The sequence below is a fragment of the Camelina sativa genome, chromosome 4 (assembly GCF_000633955.1).
Source record: "Camelina sativa cultivar DH55 chromosome 4, Cs, whole genome shotgun sequence".
NCBI classification, from domain to species: Eukaryota; Viridiplantae; Streptophyta; class Magnoliopsida; order Brassicales; family Brassicaceae; genus Camelina; species Camelina sativa.
Genome location: NC_025688.1, coordinates 7,130,889 through 7,156,561, shown reverse-complemented (window position 1 = coordinate 7,156,561; position 25,673 = coordinate 7,130,889). Strand labels below are relative to the sequence as shown.

The 25,673-nt window shown below is 33.8% G+C and overlaps 4 protein-coding genes, 2 non-coding genes and 2 pseudogenes across 8 annotated transcripts; all 8 read right to left on the bottom strand.

Moving 5' to 3' along the window:
* LOC104780025 lies at nt 567-3,048 on the bottom strand (annotated as a pseudogene).
* LOC104780026 (50S ribosomal protein L12-3, chloroplastic-like) lies at nt 3,124-4,252 on the bottom strand. 2 transcript variants are annotated; one of them, XM_019244565.1, is made up of 2 exons: nt 4,076-4,252; nt 3,124-3,731 (listed from the first exon to the last, which is right to left on the bottom strand). In XM_019244565.1, exons 1-2 carry the CDS (start codon nt 4,175-4,177, stop codon nt 3,270-3,272), a joined length of 564 nt encoding a protein of 187 aa, XP_019100110.1. In that variant the 5' UTR covers nt 4,178-4,252; the 3' UTR covers nt 3,124-3,269. The 2 variants fall into 2 exon arrangements, with proteins under 2 accessions (XP_019100110.1, XP_010502788.1); XM_010504486.1 differs by lacking the exon at nt 4,076-4,252 and having other exon boundaries at nt 3,124-3,908.
* Nucleotides 3,144-8,019, bottom strand: LOC104780028 (50S ribosomal protein L12-1, chloroplastic-like). Of its 2 annotated transcripts, XM_010504488.1 has the most exons (3): nt 7,792-8,019; nt 6,979-7,405; nt 3,144-3,268 (listed from the first exon to the last, which is right to left on the bottom strand). In XM_010504488.1, exons 1-2 carry the CDS (start codon nt 7,939-7,941, stop codon nt 6,980-6,982), a joined length of 576 nt encoding a protein of 191 aa, XP_010502790.1. In that variant the 5' UTR covers nt 7,942-8,019; the 3' UTR covers nt 3,144-3,268; nt 6,979. The 2 variants fall into 2 exon arrangements, with proteins under 2 accessions (XP_010502790.1, XP_010502789.1); XM_010504487.2 differs by lacking the exon at nt 3,144-3,268 and having other exon boundaries at nt 6,831-7,405.
* Nucleotides 4,380-4,451, bottom strand: TRNAP-UGG. Its single transcript has one exon. It is a non-coding gene; the product is annotated as a tRNA-Pro (tRNA).
* Nucleotides 4,859-5,591, bottom strand: LOC104780027 (annotated as a pseudogene).
* TRNAP-UGG lies at nt 8,169-8,240 on the bottom strand. Its single transcript has one exon. It is a non-coding gene; the product is annotated as a tRNA-Pro (tRNA).
* Nucleotides 8,400-11,629, bottom strand: LOC104780024 (monodehydroascorbate reductase 4, peroxisomal-like). Its single transcript, XM_010504484.2, has 7 exons — nt 11,384-11,629; nt 10,658-10,709; nt 10,458-10,538; nt 10,225-10,343; nt 9,746-9,965; nt 9,542-9,660; nt 8,400-9,348 (listed from the first exon to the last, which is right to left on the bottom strand). Exons 1-7 carry the CDS (start codon nt 11,501-11,503, stop codon nt 8,593-8,595), a joined length of 1,467 nt encoding a protein of 488 aa, XP_010502786.1. The 5' UTR covers nt 11,504-11,629; the 3' UTR covers nt 8,400-8,592.
* On the bottom strand, nt 18,241-20,886 carry LOC104780023 (transcription factor MYB21-like). Its single transcript, XM_010504483.1, has 3 exons — nt 20,429-20,886; nt 19,873-20,002; nt 18,241-18,837 (listed from the first exon to the last, which is right to left on the bottom strand). The coding sequence occupies exons 1-3, from the start codon at nt 20,580-20,582 to the stop codon at nt 18,447-18,449; spliced, it is 675 nt and encodes a 224-aa protein (XP_010502785.1). The 5' UTR covers nt 20,583-20,886; the 3' UTR covers nt 18,241-18,446.

Genomic DNA, 25,673 nt, shown 5'->3' with positions numbered 1-25,673 from the left:
TGATATCTTTGATCCAAAAAAAAAGGAAGCAAATGCATGATAATGGTGGATAAGAATCCCAAAACAAATAGAAATTGACTATGCCATATAGTTATCAGTTAACACCACAGGTATATTGTTTCAACATTGACCAAACAGTGAGGTACTGCTCTAGGACCTCTACCATCCATTCATCAAAACTCAAAAGTAGATGTTCAAACAAGAATGACACCTTCTCAGGCTCTACATGGTACGCCAACTCTACCAATTCCATCATTGTAAATAGCTAATTTGATTGAGCTGGTGGAGGGGAGCACCGTATTTGTTATACATTCAAAGATTAGGTGTATTACTACTTCGTACAGTATAGCTACCCTAACCCTCGGAGTCGTTTTAGCGGGTTAAAGTATTACTACCCTAACCCTCGGAGTCGTTTTAGCGGGTTACCTTCTTAGGTTAAATTCTTAACTATTCCGCCGGCAAAAGAAATCAGCTATTTTAGAGAAAGACTCAGATCAGAAGCCCACTGGGCCTAGAAATTAACCAATTGACAAAAGGAATGAAGTTTTTTTTTTCTTTTTCTTTTCCTTTGTTCTCGACAAATGTCACAGGCTTTTGGAACTCTAAACTTTCTGTCTCTCCTAAAAGCAAAGCTAGTGAAAAAAGTCTACTTCAACCAAACTAATTTAAGACGGACGAACAATAATCAACTTGCTTACCTTGTCAAGCAAGTTTCTTGATTCGTCTTCAAGCTTCATCTTCACTTCTTCTGTAATCATTCCCTCTGATTGATCCAGCAATGATCTCATATCTTCAAGCTTCTCCATCAGATACATTCGAGAATGCAATGATTGCGCTAGAGTTATTGTCGAATGTATAGCTTCTCTCCATGTCAAAAGTTCCAAACTTTATGTATGTTTTGATCAAATCATCTTTTGAAGGCAGAGTAGAACCAAGATCAGTCTTGATTAATAGCTCAACACCTGAAAATTGCTTCTCATTCGGCTCATCTCTAGTTTGCTCTTTCTCATCCATTACTTCAGGCTGATTCTCTCCATCTGAAAGGTTCCTCTTGTGAATCTTGTCATTGGCCCCATTATGATATGTAAAGCTTCGATACATGGACACAAACTCTCTCACCATGTCACACGAGTTATTGTAGTCTTCTGGATATTTTGTACTGAGAGCCACTCCTCGAATTAGATCCAGCATTTCCACTGATGTAGCTCCCAGTTTCACAATATCAACGGCTTTTTCAGGCGTCACTCGCTCTGCTGATTCTAATTTGCTCTTCCTCGCTCTGCAACTAAAATCTGTCATGTATTCAGGCGAAAGGTATTTGCTTTTCTTCCTCTCTCTTTTACCTGTCTGCACTAAAGTCTCGCCATTGTCATTGTTCCTTTCAACACTTGACGAAACATCAATCCTGAGCCTTTTGCTAAGTGCAGCAAATGGAGTTGCTAAATTAACATCAATTTCGATACCTGAACCATCATCTTTCTTGTCACTCTCTTCTAAATGGTTTGAGTCATTTGACTCTACTCTTTTCTCAATCTCCTCATCATCATTACTATCAACAACACCCTTTTTGCTCTTTCTCTTCCTCGACGACAAACTCTTCCCGTTGCTAAATTCTTCCTCAGCGTTTTCAACCTTCGACACTTCACTCAGTCTCCTCCACCGCCGGGTAGTAGAACCAGTGGTTGCTACATCACCACATTTCCTAGCAAACCCTGAACACTTTCTCAATGATCTCATCCTCCTCTTTGTCTTCAAGTCCTATGATATATTGATGTTCAACATACTTAGCTAAATCAAATCTTCCTTTACACCAATAAAACGCTGATATTTTCCTCTTCAAAACCTCAAACTCTAACAAATCACTATAACAAACCGTCTTCGCAAGGCCTTTAACATCATCAAGAACAACACCAGGTTTTTCAAGAACCAAAGAGGACACAATCTCTCTTCTAACATCAGGTACAACAACACCATCCTTAACTCCAGAATTAACAGCTACAGAACTAACCAAAGCCGCCGCATCATCACAAACCAAAAACTGCTCCACATGTTCACCAATCTCTCTCACAGCTTCTTCCACAGCACTTAGAAACCCTCTAGAAACACTCATCTTCGAGAACTCGTTGAAATTCTCAAGAAACGGTTTCAATTCCAATGGATTGCACCAAGCAAAGCTCCCATCACCAAAATAAGCCACAAGTAATTTACCCTTTTGCATTGTCTTCAAAGCCAAGTCTGAAGCATGTGAAGAATCATAAATCTGACCTGGCCACCATCGTTGACCATTGACTCCTTCACCCCACACAAAATCTCCCACATGGAACCCGTTTTCTAAAACCTCTATTTCTTCAAAATTATCTCTCAAAGACGAAACCTCACTCATCACATAATCTTCGATTCGTTCAGAGTCGTCGTCGTCGTTAACATCCTCCATCTTAACATCATCTTCCTCCTTCAATTGCTTATCAGAATCACCACCTCGTTCTCTGTTTTCAGAAACCCTAGAACCAGCCGTTAGCATATTCCCCATCGAACCAGAAGATTCTCTTCTCTATTCTCTAGACATTCAGACAACAACAACGATTAGAAAACCCCAAACATAAAACCTACGAGTACCAGACCAATTGAAAAGACGGGATTTTTTAATATCTTCACGAGAAAAAAACGTTAAAGGTTACACCTTTTCGAAGAATTAAGAAAAAAACAAAATCACCTGAGAAGAAGAAGCAGCGAATCTAGAAACAACACCTTCTTCCTCGTTTCCTGCGGCGTAAAGTTTTCGTTTTTTTTATGTTTGTTTGTCCTCTCAAGAATAATAATACTAAAGGTTTAGACTTTTGTGTGACTAATTAAGGCTTTTGATTTGATTATGTACATTTTTCTGATAATCATCTAATATTCGTTTTCGATTTCGTTTTATCATACGTTCATTAACTAATAACATGTTAAACTCGTGTTCTATAACATCATCAAGTCATCTCTCTTAATTTGGTTTTCTCGATCCGATTTTTGCGATTAAAATATCAAAATTTCATGGCAAAGCCATATTCCTCAAACTCTCTTTCTGTCTTATCTTGAGCTAAGCATTTCAACAAACACGTTATGTGCATCAAAACAAAGCACTTTGTGGGAAACTTAAACCGTTAATGGGAAACCAAATTGATTCAAAGTAGAGCAATTTCTCAACAATTCCAAAAGCAAACTATACTAAACAACACCAAAATGACTCATAAACTCCGAAATATCACATTTTTAAAAACCCTTAAACCTTAAGCAATGGAGACTTTGGCACCAGCTTCTTCAAGAGTCTTCTTAGCTTCTTCAGCTTCATCCTTAGTAGCTCCTTCTTTAAACTTCTTGGGCAACCCTTCGATAAGCTCCTTAGCTTCCTTCAACGCCAAGCTGGTCAAAGCCCTCACAGCTTTAATCACTGCGATACGCGAACTACTCGGAACCTCGTTGATAATCACATCGAACTCAGTCTGTTCCTCCACAACAGCCGCCGCACCACCGTCTGCCGGAGCAGCAACAGCCGCTGCAGCAGGAGCTAAGGACAGTGGGGAGACACCGAACTTGTCCTGGAGGTAATCGACGAGAATGCGAGCTTCTTCGAGGGTTAAGGAGGAGATTTCGGATCCGATTTTCTCGATTTTCTCCGGAGCTTCGACGGCGGCGATGGGACGGAGGTTGATTGCACGGTGGGTTGAAGCACCTCCGAGGCGAAATGGGAACTCGATTGCGGTGGTTTTTGAAGGGAAGTGATGGGTCGAAGAGGAAGTGAAATGAGATGAGGAACGGATTGAGGAAGCGATTGAGAGAGTCGTCGACGCCATTGTTTCACTCTCTTCTTCTTCTTCTTCCTCTGAGTGTTTTGGGATTTTTTTTGTTTGTCTCGCTCTCTTTGAGTGTGTTTGTAGAAGATGAGGATTAAAAAAAACAAAAGGATAAGGGGTATTATAGTCATTTAACGTAATGCGTACGTTTTGCTTATCATGTGCGTGAATACGTTTGAGAAGTTGGGAAAAAAGAAAAACAGGGGCGTTCCGAGAATCGAACTCGNGAGGCGAAATGGGAACTCGATTGCGGTGGGTTTTGAAGGGAAGTGATGGGTCGAAGAGGAAGTGAAATGAGATGAGGAACGGATTGAGGAAGCGATTGAGAGAGTCGTCGACGCCATTGTTTCACTCTCTTCTTCTTCTTCTTCCTCTGAGTGTTTTGGGATTTTTTTTGTTTGTCTCGCTCTCTTTGAGTGTGTTTGTAGAAGATGAGGATTAAAAAAAACAAAAGGATAAGGGGTATTATAGTCATTTAACGTAATGCGTACGTTTTGCTTATCATGTGCGTGAATACGTTTGAGAAGTTGGGAAAAAAGAAAAACAGGGGCGTTCCGAGAATCGAACTCGGGACCTCTCGCACCCAAAGCGAGAATCATACCACTAGACCAAACGCCCTTGTTGTGTGAAATCATACTTATATTTTCTTTTACTATAATCAAACATTATGTAAAACCTAGGCAAAACCAGTTACGAGAAGCCAAATTGATTAAAATTACACTAATTTTTGAAAGGTAAGTAAATAATTCCATGCTAGAAAAAGGAACTTCAACGGATTTAGCACCTTGTGATCCACTTTGGTTTTCACACATTGATCTGTTTCAGAGTTTTAGGAGTGGCCAAATGCAAACACTAGCACTATCGTAGAATTTAGCATAGACACTACCATTAGGTCCATATACGGATATACGGTACCTAACACCAAAACATGAAAGTTTATTAAAGTCTATTAAACACCAAAATAATTTTATGAAAGTCTATTAGAAAAAAGAAAAAACACTTCATGTTTTAAAAACTGTTAAAACTTAAACAATGGAAACCTTGGCGCCAGCTTCTTCAAGCTGTTTCTTGGCTTCTTCTGCTTCATCTTTTGTCACGCCTTCCTTAAACTTCTTCGGAAAACCTTCTGTGATGAGCTCTTTCGATTCCATCGACGACAAGCTAGTCATAGCCCTAATCGCTTTGATCACTGCAATACGCAAATTATCGGGAACGTCGTCGATAACCACATCGAATTTGGTCTGCTTATTCCCAGCAGCCACCACACCGCCAGTCTTAAGTGGAGGAGGGAAAGACGCAGCAGAAGGCGCTGAAAAGAGTATTGAAACACCGAACTTGTCTTTGACGTAGCCGACAAGGATGCTGGCTTCTTCCAGGTTTAGAGACGAGATATCTTCTTGATTTTCTTTGGAGCTTTGACTGCAGATATAGGATGGAGGTAGATTGCACGGTGGCTGAGCGTGGAAGATGAAGAAGAAGAAACACCAAAGCCAAACGGAAGTTGTATTGCGATGGGTCGAGAAGGGAAGTGATGTTCCGCATCAAGACCGGAAGAACAAGAGGAGGAGCCGATTGTGGTCGAGTTGGAAAGAGTCGTAGCTGCCATTTATTAGCTCTTCGGTTTCTTCTTCTTTATAGATTTGTCTTATGAGTATCTGTGTGTGCGTTTCTTAGACTGCACGAGAGAAGAAGCTGAGGAAGATAAACAAGAAAAATGATAAGCTCATAGTCTAAGTCTATCTGAGGCATAAGAGAACATGTGAGGAGGCACGTGAGAAGCTTGCTTGAAGAAGAAGAAGATATTTTGGTAACTCAAAATATCTGCAACAAACTCTTTCTTATAGTATAAATACTCACTCTCGTTGTTTAGAGAGCGGTATGCTGAATGTTGTATGATTTCTCCTGCGTGGGATCTAAGGGTAGTGAGCTAGAGAAGCTGTTGCTCTAGTCTCTGCTTTGTACAACAATTGGTATTGAGAATAAGAGAGTTTTGTATTCAGTTCTATTGAGAAGAGAGATAAGAGAGGTGATCGCATCTTCATCCTTATAAAAAAAACCCTTATCTTTTTTTATAGAAAGATACAAACCCTAAGTTTATTGATTCCTAAACTTTGGTTGATAGGTTTTAGATAATATTTACTTTCTAAAGTCACGATTTGTTTCCTTTTTTTTTAAAAGTCATTCGATTTGTTACCTTTTCTAAAGTTAGGTCTGTGTAAGAGAAGGCAAGGAAGTTAAATGTGAGAATTTTATATTCTTTGGAAAGTCGTTTGACAAATGGTTTAGAGCCCTCATAGGGACAAGTTGTTGTCTGGCTCTCAAGCATAACTTCTCCCTTTGTTTCTCTGTTTCAGTCATATCTTAATAAATTCAGTTCTATATCTAATATGCATTTGTAGTTAACGGCCCGGACATTAACATAGGTTAAACAACAATGATAAAATGATGGTTCCGATTGGTAATATCGTTTCAATAAGGCCGTTAAAGGTCTTTCAACGGCTATAGAAAAGGCAGTTTGGTAACAAGTGAAAAGAGGAAAAGTAAAGCTCTCAAAGAAAACAGAGATTAGAAGAACTTCTTTCCAAAATGTACTAATCTTGATTTCAGCATGCCCGAGGTTGATTTAGTGTTCATCGCAACTTCGATTTCCGAAGAGATAGTTTTCATGGATTTTTAGTTTGCTGCTGAAGAATCCATTTTCATGAATAATATGTTTCTTTCTTTACTGTTTTCCATGGTTAGATAAGAATCTACACCTATGTGGTATTACACATGGCAAAACACAAACAAATCACTTTCAATAAGTCTACAGATCCTATCTCAGTGAACTTATACTGCAACTATGTTTGTGCTAATGGGTCAATCACAACTATAGCTACCGTTTCATTGTTAAGCAACTAAATGTGTCTCCTAACTTCGTATGTGAGTGATCTATCTTATCCTCAGCTAGGCATTTCAACAAACATCTTATGTGCAGCTACTGTGAATCTACGCAACAATGGCTAAATCAGCATATGGGTAGCCAAATTTACTCAAATTACAACCATTTCTTAAAGTTGAATCAACAATTCCAAAAGCAAACTATACTAAACAACACAAAAGATCCCGAAATTTCCTGAAAAGAGAAGAACTTTTTATAAAAAACCTTAAGCAATGGAGACTTTGGCACCAGCTTCTTCAAGAGTCTTCTTAGCTTCTTCAGCTTCATCCTTAGTCGCTCCTTCTTTAAACTTCTTGGGCAACCCTTCGATAAGCTCCTTAGCTTCCTTCAACGCCAAGCTGGTCAAAGCCCTCACAGCTTTAATCACTGCGATACGCGAACTACTCGGAACCTCGTTGATAATCACATCGAACTCAGTCTGTTCCTCCACAACAGCCGCCGCACCACCGTCCGCCGGAGCAGCAACAGCCGCTGCAGCAGGAGCTAAGGACAGTGGGGAGACACCGAACTTGTCCTGGAGGTAATCGACGAGAATGCGAGCTTCTTCGAGGGTTAAGGAGGAGATTTCGGATCCGATTTTCTCGATTTTCTCCGGAGCTTCGACGGCGGCGATGGGACGGAGGTTGATTGCACGGTGGGTTGAAGCACCTCCGAGGCGAAATGGGAACTCGATTGCGGTGGTTTTTGAAGGGAAGTGATGGGTCGAAGAGGAAGTGAAATGAGATGAGGAACGGATTGAGGAAGCGATTGAGAGAGTCGTCGACGCCATTGTTTCACTCTCTTCTTCTTCTTCTTCCTCTGAGTGTTTTGGGATTTTTTTTGTTTGTCTCGCTCTCTTTGAGTGTGTTTGTAGAAGATGAGGATTAAAAAAAACAAAAGGATAAGGGGTATTATAGTCATTTAACGTAATGCGTACGTTTTGCTTATCATGTGCGTGAATACGTTTGAGAAGTTGGGAAAAAAGAAAAACAGGGGCGTTCCGAGAATCGAACTCGGGACCTCTCGCACCCAAAGCGNGCGGTGAGTGAGTGTGGAAGACGAAGCACCACCGAAGCGGGAGGGGAATTCGAATGAGGTGGTTCGGGAAGGGAAGTGATTAGCGGAAGCGAGGGTTGGGTAAGATGAGGAACGGATTGAGCTTGCGATTGAGAGAGTCGTCGACGCCATTGTTTCACTCTTTTGGCTTCTTCGGATTTGAGTTTCGCTCTCTGTGTGTGAGTGTTTGGTTGGATTATAGGAGGAAGATGAGGGATAGAAAAATAAAAGATAAGGGGTAATTTGGGAAATTATTTAAGGCGTAGGTTTGCTATCATGCGCGTATAGACATAAATGAGCTTGTCCGAGTCTTCTTTTGACGATAATACCCTTGATGTTGAAAAGATTAAAAAAAGAAAGGGGCGTTCCGAGAATCGAACTCGGGACCTCTCGCACCCAAAGCGAGAATCATACCACTAGACCAAACGCCCTTATTGTAATAATCACAACTTACTCTCTTTTTATATATTCATTATTCTCTCTTTATATATCCATTACTAATTTAAGTCTTTAATGAAAAGATTATCAACACTTTATTATCCTTAAACAATAAAAAGTACCAATAGGGGTTCAAAGACTTTGGATCGAAGTTGTAGTGGAAAACATTTATGCATTAAAAAGAAGCATATAATAATCGTATACCAATGTTGTGTAATCACATCGAGTAGTTTGGACTCTCCCTTCTATATTTTTTTCCCACCAATGCTACAAACAACAAACAAGTTCCATTTCCAATGAATCCAACACCCCACATTTCAAAATCACTTGAAGTGGGTGGCTTTCTCACCATCTACGGCGTCTCCTCCCATACCAAAACGCAAACGCAGCTACAGATGCAGCCACAACGACTCCAGTAGCAGCATGCCATACGTACAAAGGCTTCTTCATCATCACCACGCTTGAAGATTGCCTCACCATCTCAGAGCTCTTAATATCTTTAACTTCAGGAACTTTATGCTGACTCACTACGGTCTGAGCAAACCCGAGTCCTTCTTTTTCCAATTCTTCCGAATCAATAGTCACAGCTGGTTTCAATTGTGTCGCCTTTGAGATGATTTCATATTCTTCTTTAGTCCCTCCTTCAAGAAAAGATCCAACAAGGTGACCCTTTTTAACCCAATACGCTCCAAACGATTTCCCGTCTTCATAATCTCCAAAGTGCACAACATCACCTGTAGGGTCTCCATAGAACTGCCATGAGAAGGCGAAGACCCTTGAGTAGAAGAATGGCAAATAGTCAAATTCTCCGGTCTTGACTGGATCCATGATGGCTGAAACTGCGTGTCGCGCTGATTTCCTAGCTGAGTCCACGTGCTCAAGCCTCCTCATTTCGCCAAATAGTTTCACTGGAAATGTAGCTACATCGCCTATTGCATACACTGAGCTGTCACTTGACTGCATTTTGCTGTTCACTTTTATCCCTCCTTTCTCTATTGTTAACTGTCCTTCAAACAAGCTTGTGTTTGGTCGTATCCCGATTCCAACCACAACCAAATCTGCTGGTAATTGGTTCCCATCTTTGAGATTGACCGCAGTGACCTGTAAATCAAAAACCAGAAAAGCTCGTACAATAAACAAACAAACTGAACAGAACAAGGCTCTTTCATAGTTTCATCATTGGACCAAGAGTATCCATTGTTCACCTGATTCTTCCCATCTTTAGTTCTATACATAGATGCAAAGTAGCAGACATCTTTCAAGTTGAATCTCAAGCTGAAGAAGAAAAGATTACCTTTCCATTCGAGTCAAACTCAAATGATGTTAAAACCGTTCCTTTTATGAATTTCACGCCTTTAGCTCTGTAGTAGTCTTCATACAAACTTGCAATCTTGGGCGTAAAGAGACGTGCCACTGTCATAAGAAACTAAAAAAGTCAAGCCAAATACACAAGCTTTCTCTCTTACACGTAAGTTGAGTAATAATTAAGAGTAATTACTGCAGTGAGCCTCTGGGAAAACCATCGTCACATTGATTTTGTTGATCACCAAAGATGCAGCACACTCCATGCCGATGTAGCCACCACCGATAACAACAGCATTCCCGTTGGAGCTTGATTGAATCACAGTGGCAAGCCTGTTTGCATCGGCCAGATCTCGTAAGTAACAAACATTTTCAGCATCTGAGCCTTCCACCCCAAATTCTTCGAGCTTCAACGCCTACTTGCACAAGCCACATACATTAAAAATAAGGACATGACTTTAGCATTTCAGTGTTCAAAGTATTAAAATAACATTAATTCCTTTAACAGTGTTCAGGAGTGAGCTGATTAGCATATATCATCTAATAGACATTCCACAATTACAAATCATTGTCTTCAGACTGAAGACTTCAGTTATTAATAATAAGGAATCACAGATAAATAAATCCCAAGGACAATAATATTTACAAACATAAATATTCTTGTGCAATCCATACCCGGGCACCAGTTGCAATGATCAAGAATTTGTAACTTATAGTCTCCCCAGTGCTAGATAAAAGAGTCTTCCTCCTCACATCAACTGACTTAACAAGAGTTCCAAGAACCAATTCAATTCCTGACAAAAGTATTTCACAAAATTATCTGAAAGAATCATGTAGTGTGTGTAGTCACAGCCAAAGTAAAACAGTACTTTCTCAATAAATAAATAAAAATGTGCAGAAGTAATTACCATGATCCTTGTACCATTTCGGGGTGAGCTTCTCATCATTAGCACCAACACAAGTGTGGAAAGAAGGAAGCCGTGCAGGAGCTGCAGATAAGATCATGAGTAACCATTACAAAGCCTAATGAGTAAACTATAACCAAATTCCTTATATGCATTTCCTAACTCCAAATGCAGAAACAGCACTCTACCAGGTTTTCTCTTACCTTCTGGCAGCAGAAAACCTTTGCTTAAGGCTGGCCTCTCATACGGTGCAACCTAGAAAACAAACAAAAAAAAAAAAGCAAATACCAAAGCTTATTTTCTACAGGGGGCGAAACAAACATAGAATCCACAACCAACACTTCATAACAAAACAAGCATGAGTGAAAAAAACACGAATCACAAACCAGAAAATAGTGAGTCAAGGGCTGTTTGGAACTAATAGGTAAACCACAAAATTGTACTGTCCTTCAAGGCTAGACGCTAACAATGTATTGACTCTTGCAAAGCTACTCTACAAGTAGTGTAACTTTTACCAAATACCCCAATTATATCACATCCATATACAAATTGCACATAATATCAAAAATCTTGACCTTGAACAAAATTCGAACTAAACACGTATAAGTAAGATTTGATTGAAACTGATCAGGTTTGTTGCTTGAGCTTCTGATACTTCAATTAACAAAGTATAATACCTAACCACCAAAACCCAAATCTTCAATCAACACCAAGAATTCCAAAAACTAGTGACATAGTTATACAAAACATCAGAGTCACTTAAAAAAGAAAAATAAATAAATAAATTCAAACTCTTCAGGTGAGAAAAAACTGATAAATTCAGAGCCGATACAGGACTCCAAAACAACAAGGATGATTTCGCAATCGAAACAAGAATAAAAATTCAAAATCTATCGATGAGATTAAAGAGATAGAATTGGGTTGCTTACGGGTTCTTCGGAAATGATACAGAGTTCGCCATCGGAGACACCTCTACGCGTGAATTCGAGAGCTGCATAACCAGCAGCAACACCTCCACCTAGAATTACATACACGAACGCTCTCCCCATGTTTTTTTCCTTATCACTTTCCCGAGAAAATCCTAAACATGACGATGGTTTTGTATGCTTGACAACAACAAAAAAATAAAAAATAAAAAAAGACGATGGTCTTGTATATTTTTTGTTTTTAATTTTCCGAGAAAACAAAATACTTTTTTTTTTTTTTTTTGAGGCACAGAAGAAAATAGAAAATTCTGTTATCTATGGATCTTTTAGTGAATGATATTCGACGATTTCGTATTGGTCATTTTACAATTTTACCCTTCTTTGACTTCTTTAATAAACCAACGGTAAAGATTAAGTTAACGAAGGATCTGGACCGTTAAATTTGTGGACCTAGCTTAACTCTTTGCTTGCACGACTTGCTCGGCCCATCATCATTGGTAAATGAGATTATTATAAATACCATATATATGATTGGTGTGAGTCGAAAATATTAGTTTGAAAATTCACCGTTTTTTAATTTATTAGTTATAAATTATATTTTATAGCCTAAAAAAAATTAGAAATTGTTTATCTCAAACTAGTTGGCATAAATGTTTTTACTTAAATGGTAAAATTAGTATGCCTTAATACTGACTTTTATAATGATTACTGACTTTTACAGTGATTGTACCAATCCACCAAGTCGGATGTTAGAACCTTTGTATATTGACAGATTCTATAATTAAAAAAATCAAATTTGCTGAAAAAAAACTTTAATGGTTAACGGTTTATTTTTACAAATTTTTTCACAGAAATTTGATTCAATGAATCGTGTTATTCTAGAGATTAACTATAGCTTAACTTTTGTTAAAAAAAATCAAAAAGTACGTTAACCAAACGGTAAGTCCCGACAAAGACGACGTTTAGACATCTAACATGCATAAAAAGAAAACAACTTTGATAACTAAGAAATAAAATTGTGGTACACTATATCATTCTAAAAATAAAGTGCTTTTATCTTCAAACGGTTTAGTTTATTTTGTCTACAATAATTATTTAAAATATTCTTAAAATAAAGTGATTTCATTTTCTAATGGTTTAGTTGTTTTGTCTGCAATATCTATTCAAGTTTTTAATTTCTGAATAATAACAAATCAATTGTATTAAAGTACTATATGATTCAAATAGTAATAAAATATTAGATAAATAAAAAATTTGTTCGCATATAGACTATATGCATTGAAGAATTCTTTGCAACATCTACTCAAAAATAAAGTGATTTTATTTTCAAGTGGTTTGTTATTCAAACATCTATTCAAAAATTTGTTCGCATTTAAACTATTATCATTCTAAAAATAAAGTGATTTTATCTTCAAATGGTTTAGTTTGTTTTGTCTACAATAATTATTCAAATTTGTCGTAAAATAAAGTGATTCATTTTTTAACGGTTTAATTTGTTTTGTGTGCAACATCCATTCAAGTTTTTAATTTCTGAATTATAACAAATGAATTGTATGAAAGTACTATATGATTCAAATAATAATAAAATATTAGATAAATAAAAAATTTGTTCGCATTTAGACCATGTGCATTAAAGAATTCTCCGCAACATCTATTCAAAAATAAAGTGATTTTAGCTTTAAGTGGTTTGTTATTCAAACATCTATACAAAAATTTGTTCGCATTTAGACTATTATCATTCTAAAAATAAAGTGATTTTATCTTCAAACGGTTTAGTTTGTTTTATCTGCAATAATTATTCAAATTTGTCTTAAAATAAAGTGATTTCATCTTCTAATGGTTTAGTTTGTTTTGTCTGCAATATCTATTCAAGTTTTTAATTTCTGAATAATAACAAATCAATTGTATTAAAGTACTATATGATTCAAATAGTAATAAAATATTAGATAAATAAAAAATTTGTTCGCATTTAGACTATGTGCATTGAAGAATTCTTTGCAACATCTACTCAAAAATAAAGTGATTTTATTTTCAAGTGGTTTGTTATTCAAACATCTATACAAAAATTTGTTCGCATTTAGACTATTATCATTCTAAAAATAAAGTGATTTTATCTTCAAACGGTTTAGTTTGTTTTGACTGCAATAATTATTCAAATTTGTCTTAAAATAAAATGATTAAATCTTCTAACAGTTTAGTTTGTTTTGTCTGCAATATCTATTCAAGTTCTTAATTTCTGAATGATAACAAATCAATTATACGAAAGTTCTATATGATTCAAATAGTAATAAAATATTGGATAAATAAAAAATTTGTTCGCAGTTAAAACATGTGCATTAAAGAATTCTCTGCAACATCTACTCAAAAATAAAGTGATTTTTATCCTCAAGTGATTTGTTATTCAAACATCTATTCAAAATTTGTTCGGATTTAGACTATTATCATTCTAAAAATAAAGTGATTTTATCTTCAAACTGTTTAGTTTGTTTTGTCTGCAATAATTATTCAAATTTGTCTTAAAATAAAATGATTTCATCTTCTAACGGTTTAGTTTGTTTTGTCTGCAATATCTATTCAAGTTCTTAATTTCTGAATGATAACAAATCAATTGTACGAAAGTACTATATGATTCAAATAGTAATAAAATATTGGATAAATAAAAATTTGTTCGCAATTAGACCATGTGCATTAAATAATTCTCTGCAACATCTATTGAAAAATAAAGTGATTTTTATCTTCAAGTGATTTGTTATTCAAACATCTATTCAAAAATTTGTTCGCATTTAGACTATTATCATTCTAAAAATAAATTGATTTTATTTTCAAACGATTTAATTTGTTTTGTCTGCAATAATTATTCAAATTTGTCATAAAATAAAGTGATTCATTTTTTAACGGTTTAGTTTGTTTTGTGTGCAACATCCATTCAAGTTTTTAATTTCTGAATTATAACAAATGAATTGTGCTAAAATACTATATGATTCAAATAGTAATAACATATTAGATAAATAAAAAATTTGTTCACATTTAGATCATGTGCATTAAAGAATTTTCATTAGAGGTTTAAAGAATATATATAAAAAATAATAATAAAATAAAAGTGAGAAAATATTTTCATTTTAGAATTTTTGAGAAACACTCAAGGGACTAACTTTCTACATGCCAATTAGGAATTGGTTTTGAATTCTAGAAAAAAAAAATATATATATATATATATATATATATATATATTAAAATAATAATTTTCTTGCATGCTATTACAAGTAATAGTGCATGAACTAATGTGCGTTATGATTTCATACCGAATGTGTAGTATTTAAATATTACATAAATTATTGTCGTAACAAAATTTGCCATCCAAGTAAAACGCAGTTAAAATTTTGTGATTGTTTTACACTCGAGAAATCGTGATAACAATGACTATCAATATAAGACGGTGAGTGAGAGAATCCGGATAACAGAAGCTTTATCATCTTTGTCCAACCGTTTCAATTGTTCTTTGTCAATTTGACTCTAAAAGATACGAAAAAACAAATTGGAGACTTGTGTAGAGCGTTAAAAACCAGAAAGAAAAAATAGATATGACGAATTGTAGTTTGTCACGTGTATAGACCATGAGGTGGTTGTCGTATTGGGATGTGTGGTCGAGATGAGGATCATGTTCCGAACGAAGATAATATAATCCAAAACGTTACAAACGAATACTTCTATATTTTATGGCTAGTCAGGAAACGAAGTTTTTATAGAGAAAAACGTAGATACATATCTCGGCCAAGAGGCTCATACGTTTCATAATCATCCTTTCTTTATTGTAGAGTACATAAGATCATCACTAAATTATATAACTTTTGTTTCTGAATGGTAGGATACGTGAAGTAAACAAAAACCACATGATGTTCTCATTTTTTTTTTTTTTTTTTTTNGACTGAAAACATTTTGATGCAATATTTAGGTTTTGAATGGTATGGTATATTTTCATAATCATCCTTCATTATATGATATTAACTATTTAGCAAAAAAAAAAGAATGGTATGGTATATTATGATAATATGCTTAGGAACAGAGAGACAAAGAAACTCAAATAGATCATCTGGTTCATGAACAGTGGACGACTGGATATGGCCTACCTTTTGGGCTCTTTCACCAAATACATATGGGCCTTCTCTTACATGCAAGCCATATCGTGTGATGTCTCCTTCGTGTAAGGTAGTAGGCTATTTTTACCAGTGGACGACGTTTTAGCATTGTTAACCTTGGGTTAACATAGCATATATCATTTAATTGGATTAGGTGGGAACCGAAAATCTTCAGACTGAGTTTTGAACCCTAGCTTTCAAATCGAAAACGCTCTTTAATCACGAAAATTTGATATTGTACGTATTAATCGATCAAATGACTTATTGCTCTTTATCGAAAGAGTTGTTACTCTCAAATCGACCCTTCACGTTCAACATCAGAGAGAGTTTCGCGTGGAATGCATGATTTGCACCGATAGAGTTAGTCGATCTAAACCACAAACAACCTTGATCAAACCGGAACCAAGTGACTGATCGAAATTGAATTGGAATAATTAGCCTGGTGAAACCGTATTCACATATAATTATTTTCTTTTGTGTATCCGTTACTACACGTCGGTGTATTTCTGGGATCGGAGTGCTGAACATCACTTAGAGAAAAGTGTTGAGAAAACCGAACTAATAATAGTATCAACCAATTAACTAGTGATATGATAATTAGTTACAAACGTAGCTATAGCTACTTTAGTAACTCCATCGATAATAGTCAAAATCTTCTTAGATAGATGTGAGCCGACTTCAACATTAACTGAAAAAAGATTACAATGTCAAACTCATTGAGACGGGAAGAAAATGGTTTTTGCTATATATAGAAAGTACAGCTAAGGCATAAGGCTAGAACAATGCACAAGCAAACACACAAATATAGAGAAGATAAAAAACCCAATTCTTCCACGTTTATCTATATTGTAAATTTATATATAAACAACTTGTATATATATATGTTCGTGATGACCGACCCGCCATGTGATTTTTCCTTTATTATTCACATGGGAAGTCGACAATTCCCACATGATAAAAACGTTGGCCTAATCATATATATAAACATGTGGCCCAATTCCATATCTATATATTTCGAATTCATAAATTTACAGTTGAGAATTTAGAATCTAGAATAAGCATAATTCGAGTTTTCTCACTTTCTGATATTCTATAAGAAATATAATGTGGCATAAATAGTAGCTTGTTAAAATAATAACATAATCTTAAATTTTATTAGGAATCTTAGGCATAAATCTAGAAAACATATATAGTTGCGCGTTATTAATAATAAATAGTTGAAACATACTACATTTTATTCCTAATCTAGCCAATGCATAGAGAAGAGTAAGTGGAGTTTGGATTTATCCTTTACACATGCTTCATTCGGACAAAATGTGTCGTTGCCTAAAGACTAAAGTTAAGAAGTTCGGTAAAGCTTTTAATGCTTTTGCCGTCTCGTTCTATAGTGCTTAACACTTCCAAACCTAACATCATGTCCCAATTAATCTACCCGATTCATACATAGTAATAAATAAGATGTACATATTTCTACGAGTTTATATCATCTGTAGACTATAGTCGACTCTTTTTGGCTTTATCATTATCAACATGTATGGCAATCTATATAATTGCGGCTCACAATTAGCTAGCCTTTGCGTCCGTACCTCATTGAATCTTATTCTTTTCATGTTAAATGTTTTTGGTTTCGAAGTATGGATAGAATAATGAAACGGAACCATTATGTAAACTTTTATTCATTTATTGAGATAAGTTGATATTTTCGGTTTTAGAGGTTGTGGCTATGATTCGTGGAGTTAGGCTCACGTCGGGTTCTACATGTTGAATGGCGATGCCCAAAAATGGATAAAAATTGTTGAATAAGGGCAACGTGAACTGTACCAAAAACTATCTATTTTTAGACACGATGTGATACGTGTCTTGTTGTGATTGGTAACATTAGGTTATGTATGTTTCATGATGAGTACGTCATCATGTGATATGGTACACACATCGATCCACATGTTTATAGGCTATATACATGCCTAACTCCTATGTTTATGTGTGTACATATATATATGGATGAACGTTGAAGAGTTGCTTCTCGTATTCATCATACGCGCAAAATGATTGCTCTGTTTTAACGTTATTTGTTTTGATGTCTTGCTCTGTTTTTACATTCCAAAACAAAACAAAAAAAAAATATTTAAATTATAGTATGAATGTTTTAACTATAATTTTATATGTAATTATATATCAATTGGTTAATGGATAATTGTACTGATTGAGTATGACATGAGATATGCGGATAAAGGCTTTTATCTTTAAGAGAACTACCGCATATGTTATGGTTATCAAATGAAAAGAAAAATGACCTTTTGATAGTACATTAATAAGTTAAAAGAAAAATGCATACGACGAGATTGGTGCATTCATTTGCACTGAATTCAGTATTACATAAACTTAAGATTACACCTTTTACAGAAATAAACAATTCATAACTGATCATTATATGTTAATTTGTTGCTTTATGAAAACTGATGTTTCGTTAGTTTCTGTGTATATATATAACTTGATATTACCAAACCCACTTTTTGTATAACTTTAGTGTTTTGTGCTATGAGGATTAATTAGACATTTTTGTATGTTTTTAATATATGTGAAAACTTCTAAACAAGGAAGTAAATAAACAAACCTTATTTACGAATTATTAATCATACGTAAATACGAATTGATGTTCTGCGGATATCTATATATAGTTTAATAACATAAAAATATCCAAAAAATATATGACCCCTTCAACAATTTTATTTATGTATAGCATGTGTTCAATAAAGATCCAATCTATGTATCAAGGATTCAGATAAATAACATTATATATTTTAATTATATCCCCAAACCTCGACAACGAGGCAAAAACATATACATGTCACGTACTAATAATAGTACTCCTAAAAATCATATATAAATACTCAATTAATATTCCATGTTGTGTCCACCGGATCAATCAATCAATTACCATTCAGTAAATGCATTGATGACCAAATATCATCCATACCCCAATAGTTTTCACCGCTTTGATCATCAACCGTCATCGGTATCGGATAATCCACTGTCGCCGTGGCCGCCGTCGAATAGTTACCGTAGTTGAATTCCATATTGATTTGTTGATACGACGTTGGTGTAGGAGAATAAGTCTCCATCGGTTGATCTTGTGTACAAAAGACATTATGGCTTGACGTGCTTGCAGCTTGGTCGTTGATCTCTGAGCTATGATGGGACCCAACGGACGATGTTGTTGTTGCATCCGCTTGCTTGATGTACTTTTGGATTCTTGTCCTCCAGAAATTTTTGATCTCGTTGTCGGTTCTTCCTGGAAGGTGTTTGGCGATTTTCGACCACCTAATCATACAATCAATTAAATATTAACTGATTAGTGGCATCATCATTTAACTATTAACGTAAGTTTATTATGACCTGATAATGAAGTATATTGGTGTGGGGTAAGAGAGATTTAAGTATATGAATGCATAGGACCAATGTAAGTACGTCTAGATGAAGCCAAAACATTAAGGTTTACGTCTATTTCAGTTGTGTTTGTCACGAGGCTTTTTAGGTTTGTACTATTGCTACATGTACAATGTTTGGATCTTTTTCATTTTCATTTTTCATTTTTTTTTCTGATAAAACTCAAAAAAAAATGCGTCAATAAACTGTAATTCTATGATTAACACGAAAAAGATGTCACTAAAATTTTGAAGGTTTTAAAAAGAAAATAACTCCAAAGTTAAAGAAAAGAAGGGTTACGAAAATGAGTATTATTTTGGCTCTTCCCGTGAAATTTTTTTGACCTTAAACCTAAGAATCAAATCTGTAACTAGTTAATTACAGATAAAATGAAACTATATTCACACTTCCTTGAAAAGAAAAAAAAAGATACCATTTATTTTGTTGAATTAGAGAATTGTACCTTGTATACTGGTGCATATATTCCAGCTCTATACATATAAACAAATAAAATAGAAATCGAATAAAGTACACAGGCATGGGAAAATCACTTGAATAAGTTTGAAACACTTTATTCGTAAAAACATAAAAATATAAGATTTTTGGGAAAAATATGTAGAGCTATGAAGTTTGGGTGAGAAATATAGGCACGAGTTATATATGTTGTTTTTGATAAAACGCACGAGGTTTAATGTTAGTGGCTATAAAAATTCCAACACGTGCAAACAAAAAGAAAAAAACTCTTGTTAGCGAGCTACGTACGTCTCTGAACAAAATTCGATCAAAGCTTATCACAAAGGTAATAAACACTTTTTTGCTTTAGTCACCAAATGTCTTGCTTTATTGTCTTTTCAAAGATCTACGTGGCATATAGCTACAAGAGTATATAAAACGATTCAAAGTTGATGTTCTCAAGTAAATTATAGTAACCTGTTTCCCCACTTAGCATGAAGTTCCATGATGATAAGTTGCTCCTCTGGCGTGATGTTTCCCCGTCGTACGTCGGGGCGGAGATAGTTTAGCCATCGGAGCCGGCAACTTTTTCCGGTGCGTTTTAGACCTATACATTCGTACACATAACATCATTAATCATTATATAGAACTCTTTTGATTATTTTACATAATTTTATTCTATCATTAGGCCATCACTTAAGCATATATATATATATATATATATATGATCCACATACAAAAACGTTTTTTAGATTGATTCTTCAACAAAGAATGATTATAATAGATCATACATATTATACGATGTCAAAAAAAGTAGAGCATATAATTGTTATGAAAATATTGTTTATTTGTGTGTATATACATATATTTATTTATGTAAAAACAAAAAGAAATTAACGAACGTAGGTAAAAGTATATTTTTACCGTGTAAAGTAAAATCTACCTTTGCATGTTATGAAGAAACCCTAGCTAGTTTGTAATTATAAATTATTTGTGACTAGATTTGATCTCAAAAGGAAACTAAACGAACTACCTGCAGATTTGGCAAGAGAGTTCCAAACACCATCGCCGTGGTTGGCGATATAGTTGATGAGAATAAGATCTTCTTCCATCGTCCATGGTCCTTTTCTTACCTCTGCTTCTGCTGATGTTCCTGGACCTCCACTACTTCCTCCTCTTTTCTCCATTTTGTTATTCTTTATTTAATTTGATTCTATATACACAAGATCGAATTTTAATTATATATATATATATATATTTTATAGATAGAGAGAGAGGAATATAAAAGGAGTGAGAGAGTAAGAGAGAAGGTTGTGGTGAGTTGATATTGAAGGTTGTGGAAGGTGAGCTACTGCTTTTATAGAGACTAAATTCACCGCGTGATTAGCAACCTTTAATTAATCTCATTTCTTAATTAATTATGTATTACCTTAATCTTAGAGTGTTAATTAATCATAATTATTATTTCGTTAGGGTTTGTTTCATTCTACTATACTTATAACCCACATGGGGACTATGTATTTGTATCTTTTAAACCTAACCATCTATAATAACATGGTTTCATCCATCATGCCATATGTATATATATAAGTATTAGACTGAAGTGTCTTTTATGCATTAATGCATGGATGATGCACGCATACATGCATATACTCCCATATAGTTTCACATACATAGTTACTTGATTTGTATGTATTATTATTCTCGCACCAACTCATGGTGTTACTACCACTTAACCATGGATGATATATGAAGTTGATTTCAAGAGTGGTAGTATACATATATTGAAAATTTACATAAAAAATTAAAATCTGTACAGAGGAGGCCTTCTTGGGCTTTCTACCATGAGATGATCAGATATTTTTGTCCCAAACAAAAAGACAAAAGGAGGTCGAGTAACTAAAAAAAAAACATCTTGTCTAAGCTAGTAAATGCTTACGTAGATTATACAGTTGTTTTACTTTCATGCTGATTTCCCAAACACGTTAACGCGCTAAGTACATGTTACATTTTATTATAAATTGAAATCAATATATTAACTTTGTTAGAATGAAATTTACTGACCATCATCATCATGTTAGTTTTGATTAGCAGTCGATTTATCAACTTTACCTTCTTATATGTACTAACAAAATTTACATAGTGGCACATATTTCATTGTTCAGTTTTGCATTCCAACATGATATTACCAAATATTACGAAGACAGTTAGTACGTAAGCCAAATGATTTAGTGGTATCGCTATTGGACCGAACGTGCGATATCGTTTTCGCACTTATCTTTAACACACAATTCGCATAACTTGAGTTAAAAAAAAAATTAATATTAAAAATTTTCAATTTATGTTTAGAGTTCTCTAATTTTATTTTGTAGTGGTTTGGTTTGACTATTTGACTAAGAAAAAGTAGTAAACCAGTTATGCTGAATTAGTGAACTAAGTGTAAAGCTTGATTCTTGAATCGGTCTTATAAATATTGGTTTAGATCGGATTGCATACCGGTTGAAAGGATCCTAGTACTTAATAAACTCAATCTGTACACAGTCAACATCTAGATTATCCGATACATTCACATCATCGTTGACCATAAAAGATTTGACGGTATAACCCGGTAATGTAGAATAAATTCGCTATGTACTTCAACAACTCGATTGATCGTTACTATATGCTTTTGTAGGGCATCTCTGATAAAGAAATCAACAAAAAGTACATTAATTTTTAACTTTAAGAAAATAACGACTCTAATTAACTGAATTAAATATAGATAACTTGAACTTATACTCTATTTCTATTCGTTTAAAAAATAAATTAAGGACATGGAAAAGAAAGTACAAAGATGGAGACACACAACGATCTTGACACTCTAAAAGTTAACTTCACTCTAATCCCTAACCAAATTAAAATCCACTTATCATAAAGTGAAAAGTGACTAATTCCTAACAAAAAATTAATAATATAGCCCTTTACATCCAAATACAAATTTATGACCCTTCACTTGCTTTTGTTGCCACATCCATTCTCTATTTCTCTTTTTTTTTTTTTTTTCCTAGGCGCGTTAACATGCTTTTATCTTGATCAAAAACAAAAGTCGTGATTAGATGGACTTTGACGTAACCAATTTATATATACCAAGAGTTTTTTTCTTTTCTTTAAATAACAGTTTGCGACCTCGTTGCTTGCCAATAAACATGATCAATGGTCATCTAATCTTTGATTAACTCAATGTACTTAAAAAATAATTATAAGCAAAGTTTTAACACTTTTTACTTATTTAATCATGTAAACTTTTCCATAAAATAATTTTGTAAAGNGTAAACCAGTTATGCTGAATTAGTGAACTAAGTGTAAAGCTTGATTCTTGAATCGGTCTTATAAATATTGGTTTAGATCGGATTGCATACCGGTTGAAAGGATCCTAGTACTTAATAAACTCAATCTGTACACAGTCAACATCTAGATTATCCGATACATTCACATCATCGTTGACCATAAAAGATTTGACGGTATAACCCGGTAATGTAGAATAAATTCGCTATGTACTTCAACAACTCGATTGATCGTTACTATATGCTTTTGTAGGGCATCTCTGATAAAGAAATCAACAAAAAGTACATTAATTTTTAACTTTAAGAAAATAACGACTCTAATTAACTGAATTAAATATAGATAACTTGAACTTATACTCTATTTCTATTCGTTTAAAAAATAAATTAAGGACATGGAAAAGAAAGTACAAAGATGGAGACACACAACGATCTTGACACTCTAAAAGTTAACTTCACTCTAATCCCTAACCAAATTAAAATCCACTTATCATAAAGTGAAAAGTGACTAATTCCTAACAAAAAATTAATAATATAGCCCTTTACATCCAAATACAAATTTATGACCCTTCACTTGCTTTTGTTGCCACATCCATTCTCTATTTCTCTTTTTTTTTTTTTTTTCCTAGGCGCGTTAACATGCTTTTATCTTGATCAAAAACAAAAGTCGTGATTAGATGGACTTTGACGTAACCAATTTATATATACCAAGAGTTTTTTTCTTTTCTTTAAATAACAGTTTGCGACCTCGTTGCTTGCCAATAAACATGATCAATGGTCATCTAATCTTTGATTAACTCAATGTACTTAAAAAATAATTATAAGCAAAGTTTTAACACTTTTTACTTATTTAATCATGTAAACTTTTCCATAAAATAATTTTGTAAAGTACAGACGCAAAATAAACAAATACACTAACCTTTATTAAAAATAACCTTTATTAAGCAAATAAATTTTGATCAATTAAGAGATGCTTAATTAGGTTTTGGGTATTTCAAAAGGAAAAAAATACACTAACCTTTATTAAAAATAACAAAATAAGTGAGGGTTTTAGAAATATAATTCCCACGTAACTTTAATATTTTATTTTAAATAGGAATTTTATCATTTATTGTATTTTAGTTACTTAGTCCTCAATTCAAATGGACTAACATACATATGCAAATGTGCGTTAGATACGAACGAAAATATTGAGTGACCCATTTGATTTGGGTACGAGTTGAATATGTTGTATATGGGTACCCCCAAGTCCATGCTGGTACGTATCATCAGACCCGTAACACCCAACCCTATTTTGAAACATATATAATCTTGTGAGGTTAATAAGTAATAACACTATTATAACATGTATTACATTATCGCAACAATAATTAAATAATTATTATGTTTTAAATGTACAAAAAAGGACTATGAGTGATTGCAAACCTACTCGTTAAAGCAAAGTTAAATAGTTTCCATATTTGAATGAGCACTTGATTTGGCGTATCATACAAAAGTTTAAGTACACTTAAGCCATTTTTAAGAAACCCCATTATTTGTGGCTGCGATTTAATTAAAAGTGGAAACAACTCTTTACTTTAATTACTTACCTCTTATGCGCGTTACATGCAATTCCTTAATGTCAACTCTCAAAACAAATCAGTCTTTTATTTTTCTTGTTACACAAAAATCCATATCATTATTAAGTTAATAGAAACAAGAAAAGAGAAAACGTACAGAACTTAAATTCCTAACGCTTAATGTTGTTGTAATTATTTAATCATAAAGAAACTTTGAATTGTTGGGATTCACAAGTTTTTATTGGGAAAAGAAATGAAAATGGTTTCTCGTACACATTTAAGGAAAAGAGTCGGTGATAGGATACGCGTTAAGAGACGCGTGGAGAAGAGGAATCTTAGAAGAAACATAAACTGAAAACGTGGACTCCTCTCATCTTCACGATAAGCAAATGTCTAAAAAAGGTAAAAGCGTCTTGCTTTTAGGTTATGTAATGTCATGGAAGTTTTGATGGAAAAGCTCTAAGTGGGAAAAAACAAAGCTTATGGGGTTTTAATGGTAGTGTCAAGTGGCTTAAGCTTCGTTTATATGAGTGGCTATAAGAGTGACAAGCTAAGGATCATCAATTAAAGATATGTGTGGGGACCTTGAAAGAAGGAACAACACACGCATGTGACTATGTGAGTGTGTATGTGAGATTCCAACAATCTAAATTACGTGTGTAATTTTATTTTTTTGGCTACAATAACTTTCATTCACGGATCATGTTACACTCTGTTTATCCATTGATACAAAATGCTTAACCCATAAAAATGCTTAATCCATAAAGGCATTATCGAGTGTGTAATTTTAAAATACGTGTGTAATTTTAAACATAAACAATTAATTGAAGATTCTAATTTTTTTTTTTAGATTTACTTTTCTTTACCACTTAACTTTTATAAATATTAATTATGATAAAACATATGGAGAAATAATTAGAAATCTCTATATACTTATTTAAGCAATGTTGTTAAAGTTTAATCCTACTATCATATGATATATTACAAAAGTCATTACATTTTAATTGATTTAATAACTAACAAAAAAAATTAAATTGATTTATAAAATAATAAAGCGACATTTTCAAAATTATTTAATAAAATTATTTAACAGATTTATTTATTGTTTCAAAAATCTTTGGAAACAAATAGTTAGCAAACTATTTAGAACAATTATAAAACTTAATTTTATTTATAAAACTAAAATTAAATATTTGCATATCTACAATGTTTAATAATGAAAAAAACATTTTAAAACTAAAATATAATATTGCTTATATTTTAAAAATATAAAATATGTTATCTAATTTATTAAAATCTAAGAAATCACAAATGTTAGATTTTATTCAATAACATATACAACTAAAAAAAATAAAAATTTAAATCGAGATTTTTAAACACGACCGCTTCAATACAAGTT

Excerpts from the sequence above, each read along its gene's own strand:
- LOC104780024 (XM_010504484.2), bottom strand. The coding sequence starts at position 11,503 with ATGGGGAGAGCGTTCGTGTATGTAATTCTAGGTGGAGGTGTTGCTGCT. Across the intron at positions 10,539-10,657 it reads AGGTTTTCTGCTGCCAGAAG|CTCCTGCACGGCTTCCTTCT; the intron begins GTAAGAGAAAAC and ends TCTTATCTGCAG. Across the intron at positions 9,349-9,541 it reads AGTTTGACTCGAATGGAAAG|GTCACTGCGGTCAATCTCAA; the intron begins GTAATCTTTTCT and ends TTTGATTTACAG.
- LOC104780026 (XM_019244565.1), bottom strand. The coding sequence starts at position 4,177 with ATGGCGTCGACGACTCTCTCAATCGCTTCCTCAATCCGTTCCTCATCT. Across the intron at positions 3,732-4,075 it reads CAAAACCCACCGCAATCGAG|TTCCCATTTCGCCTCGGAGG; the intron begins TTCCCATTTCGC and ends ACCGCAATCGAG.
- LOC104780028 (XM_010504488.1), bottom strand. The coding sequence starts at position 7,941 with ATGGCGTCGACGACTCTCTCAATCGCAAGCTCAATCCGTTCCTCATCT.
- LOC104780023 (XM_010504483.1), bottom strand. The coding sequence starts at position 20,582 with ATGGAGAAAAGAGGAGGAAGTAGTGGAGGTCCAGGAACATCAGCAGAA. Across the intron at positions 20,003-20,428 it reads CTCTCTTGCCAAATCTGCAG|GTCTAAAACGCACCGGAAAA; the intron begins GTAGTTCGTTTA and ends ACGAATGTATAG. Across the intron at positions 18,838-19,872 it reads CATGCTAAGTGGGGAAACAG|GTGGTCGAAAATCGCCAAAC; the intron begins GTTACTATAATT and ends TTGTATGATTAG.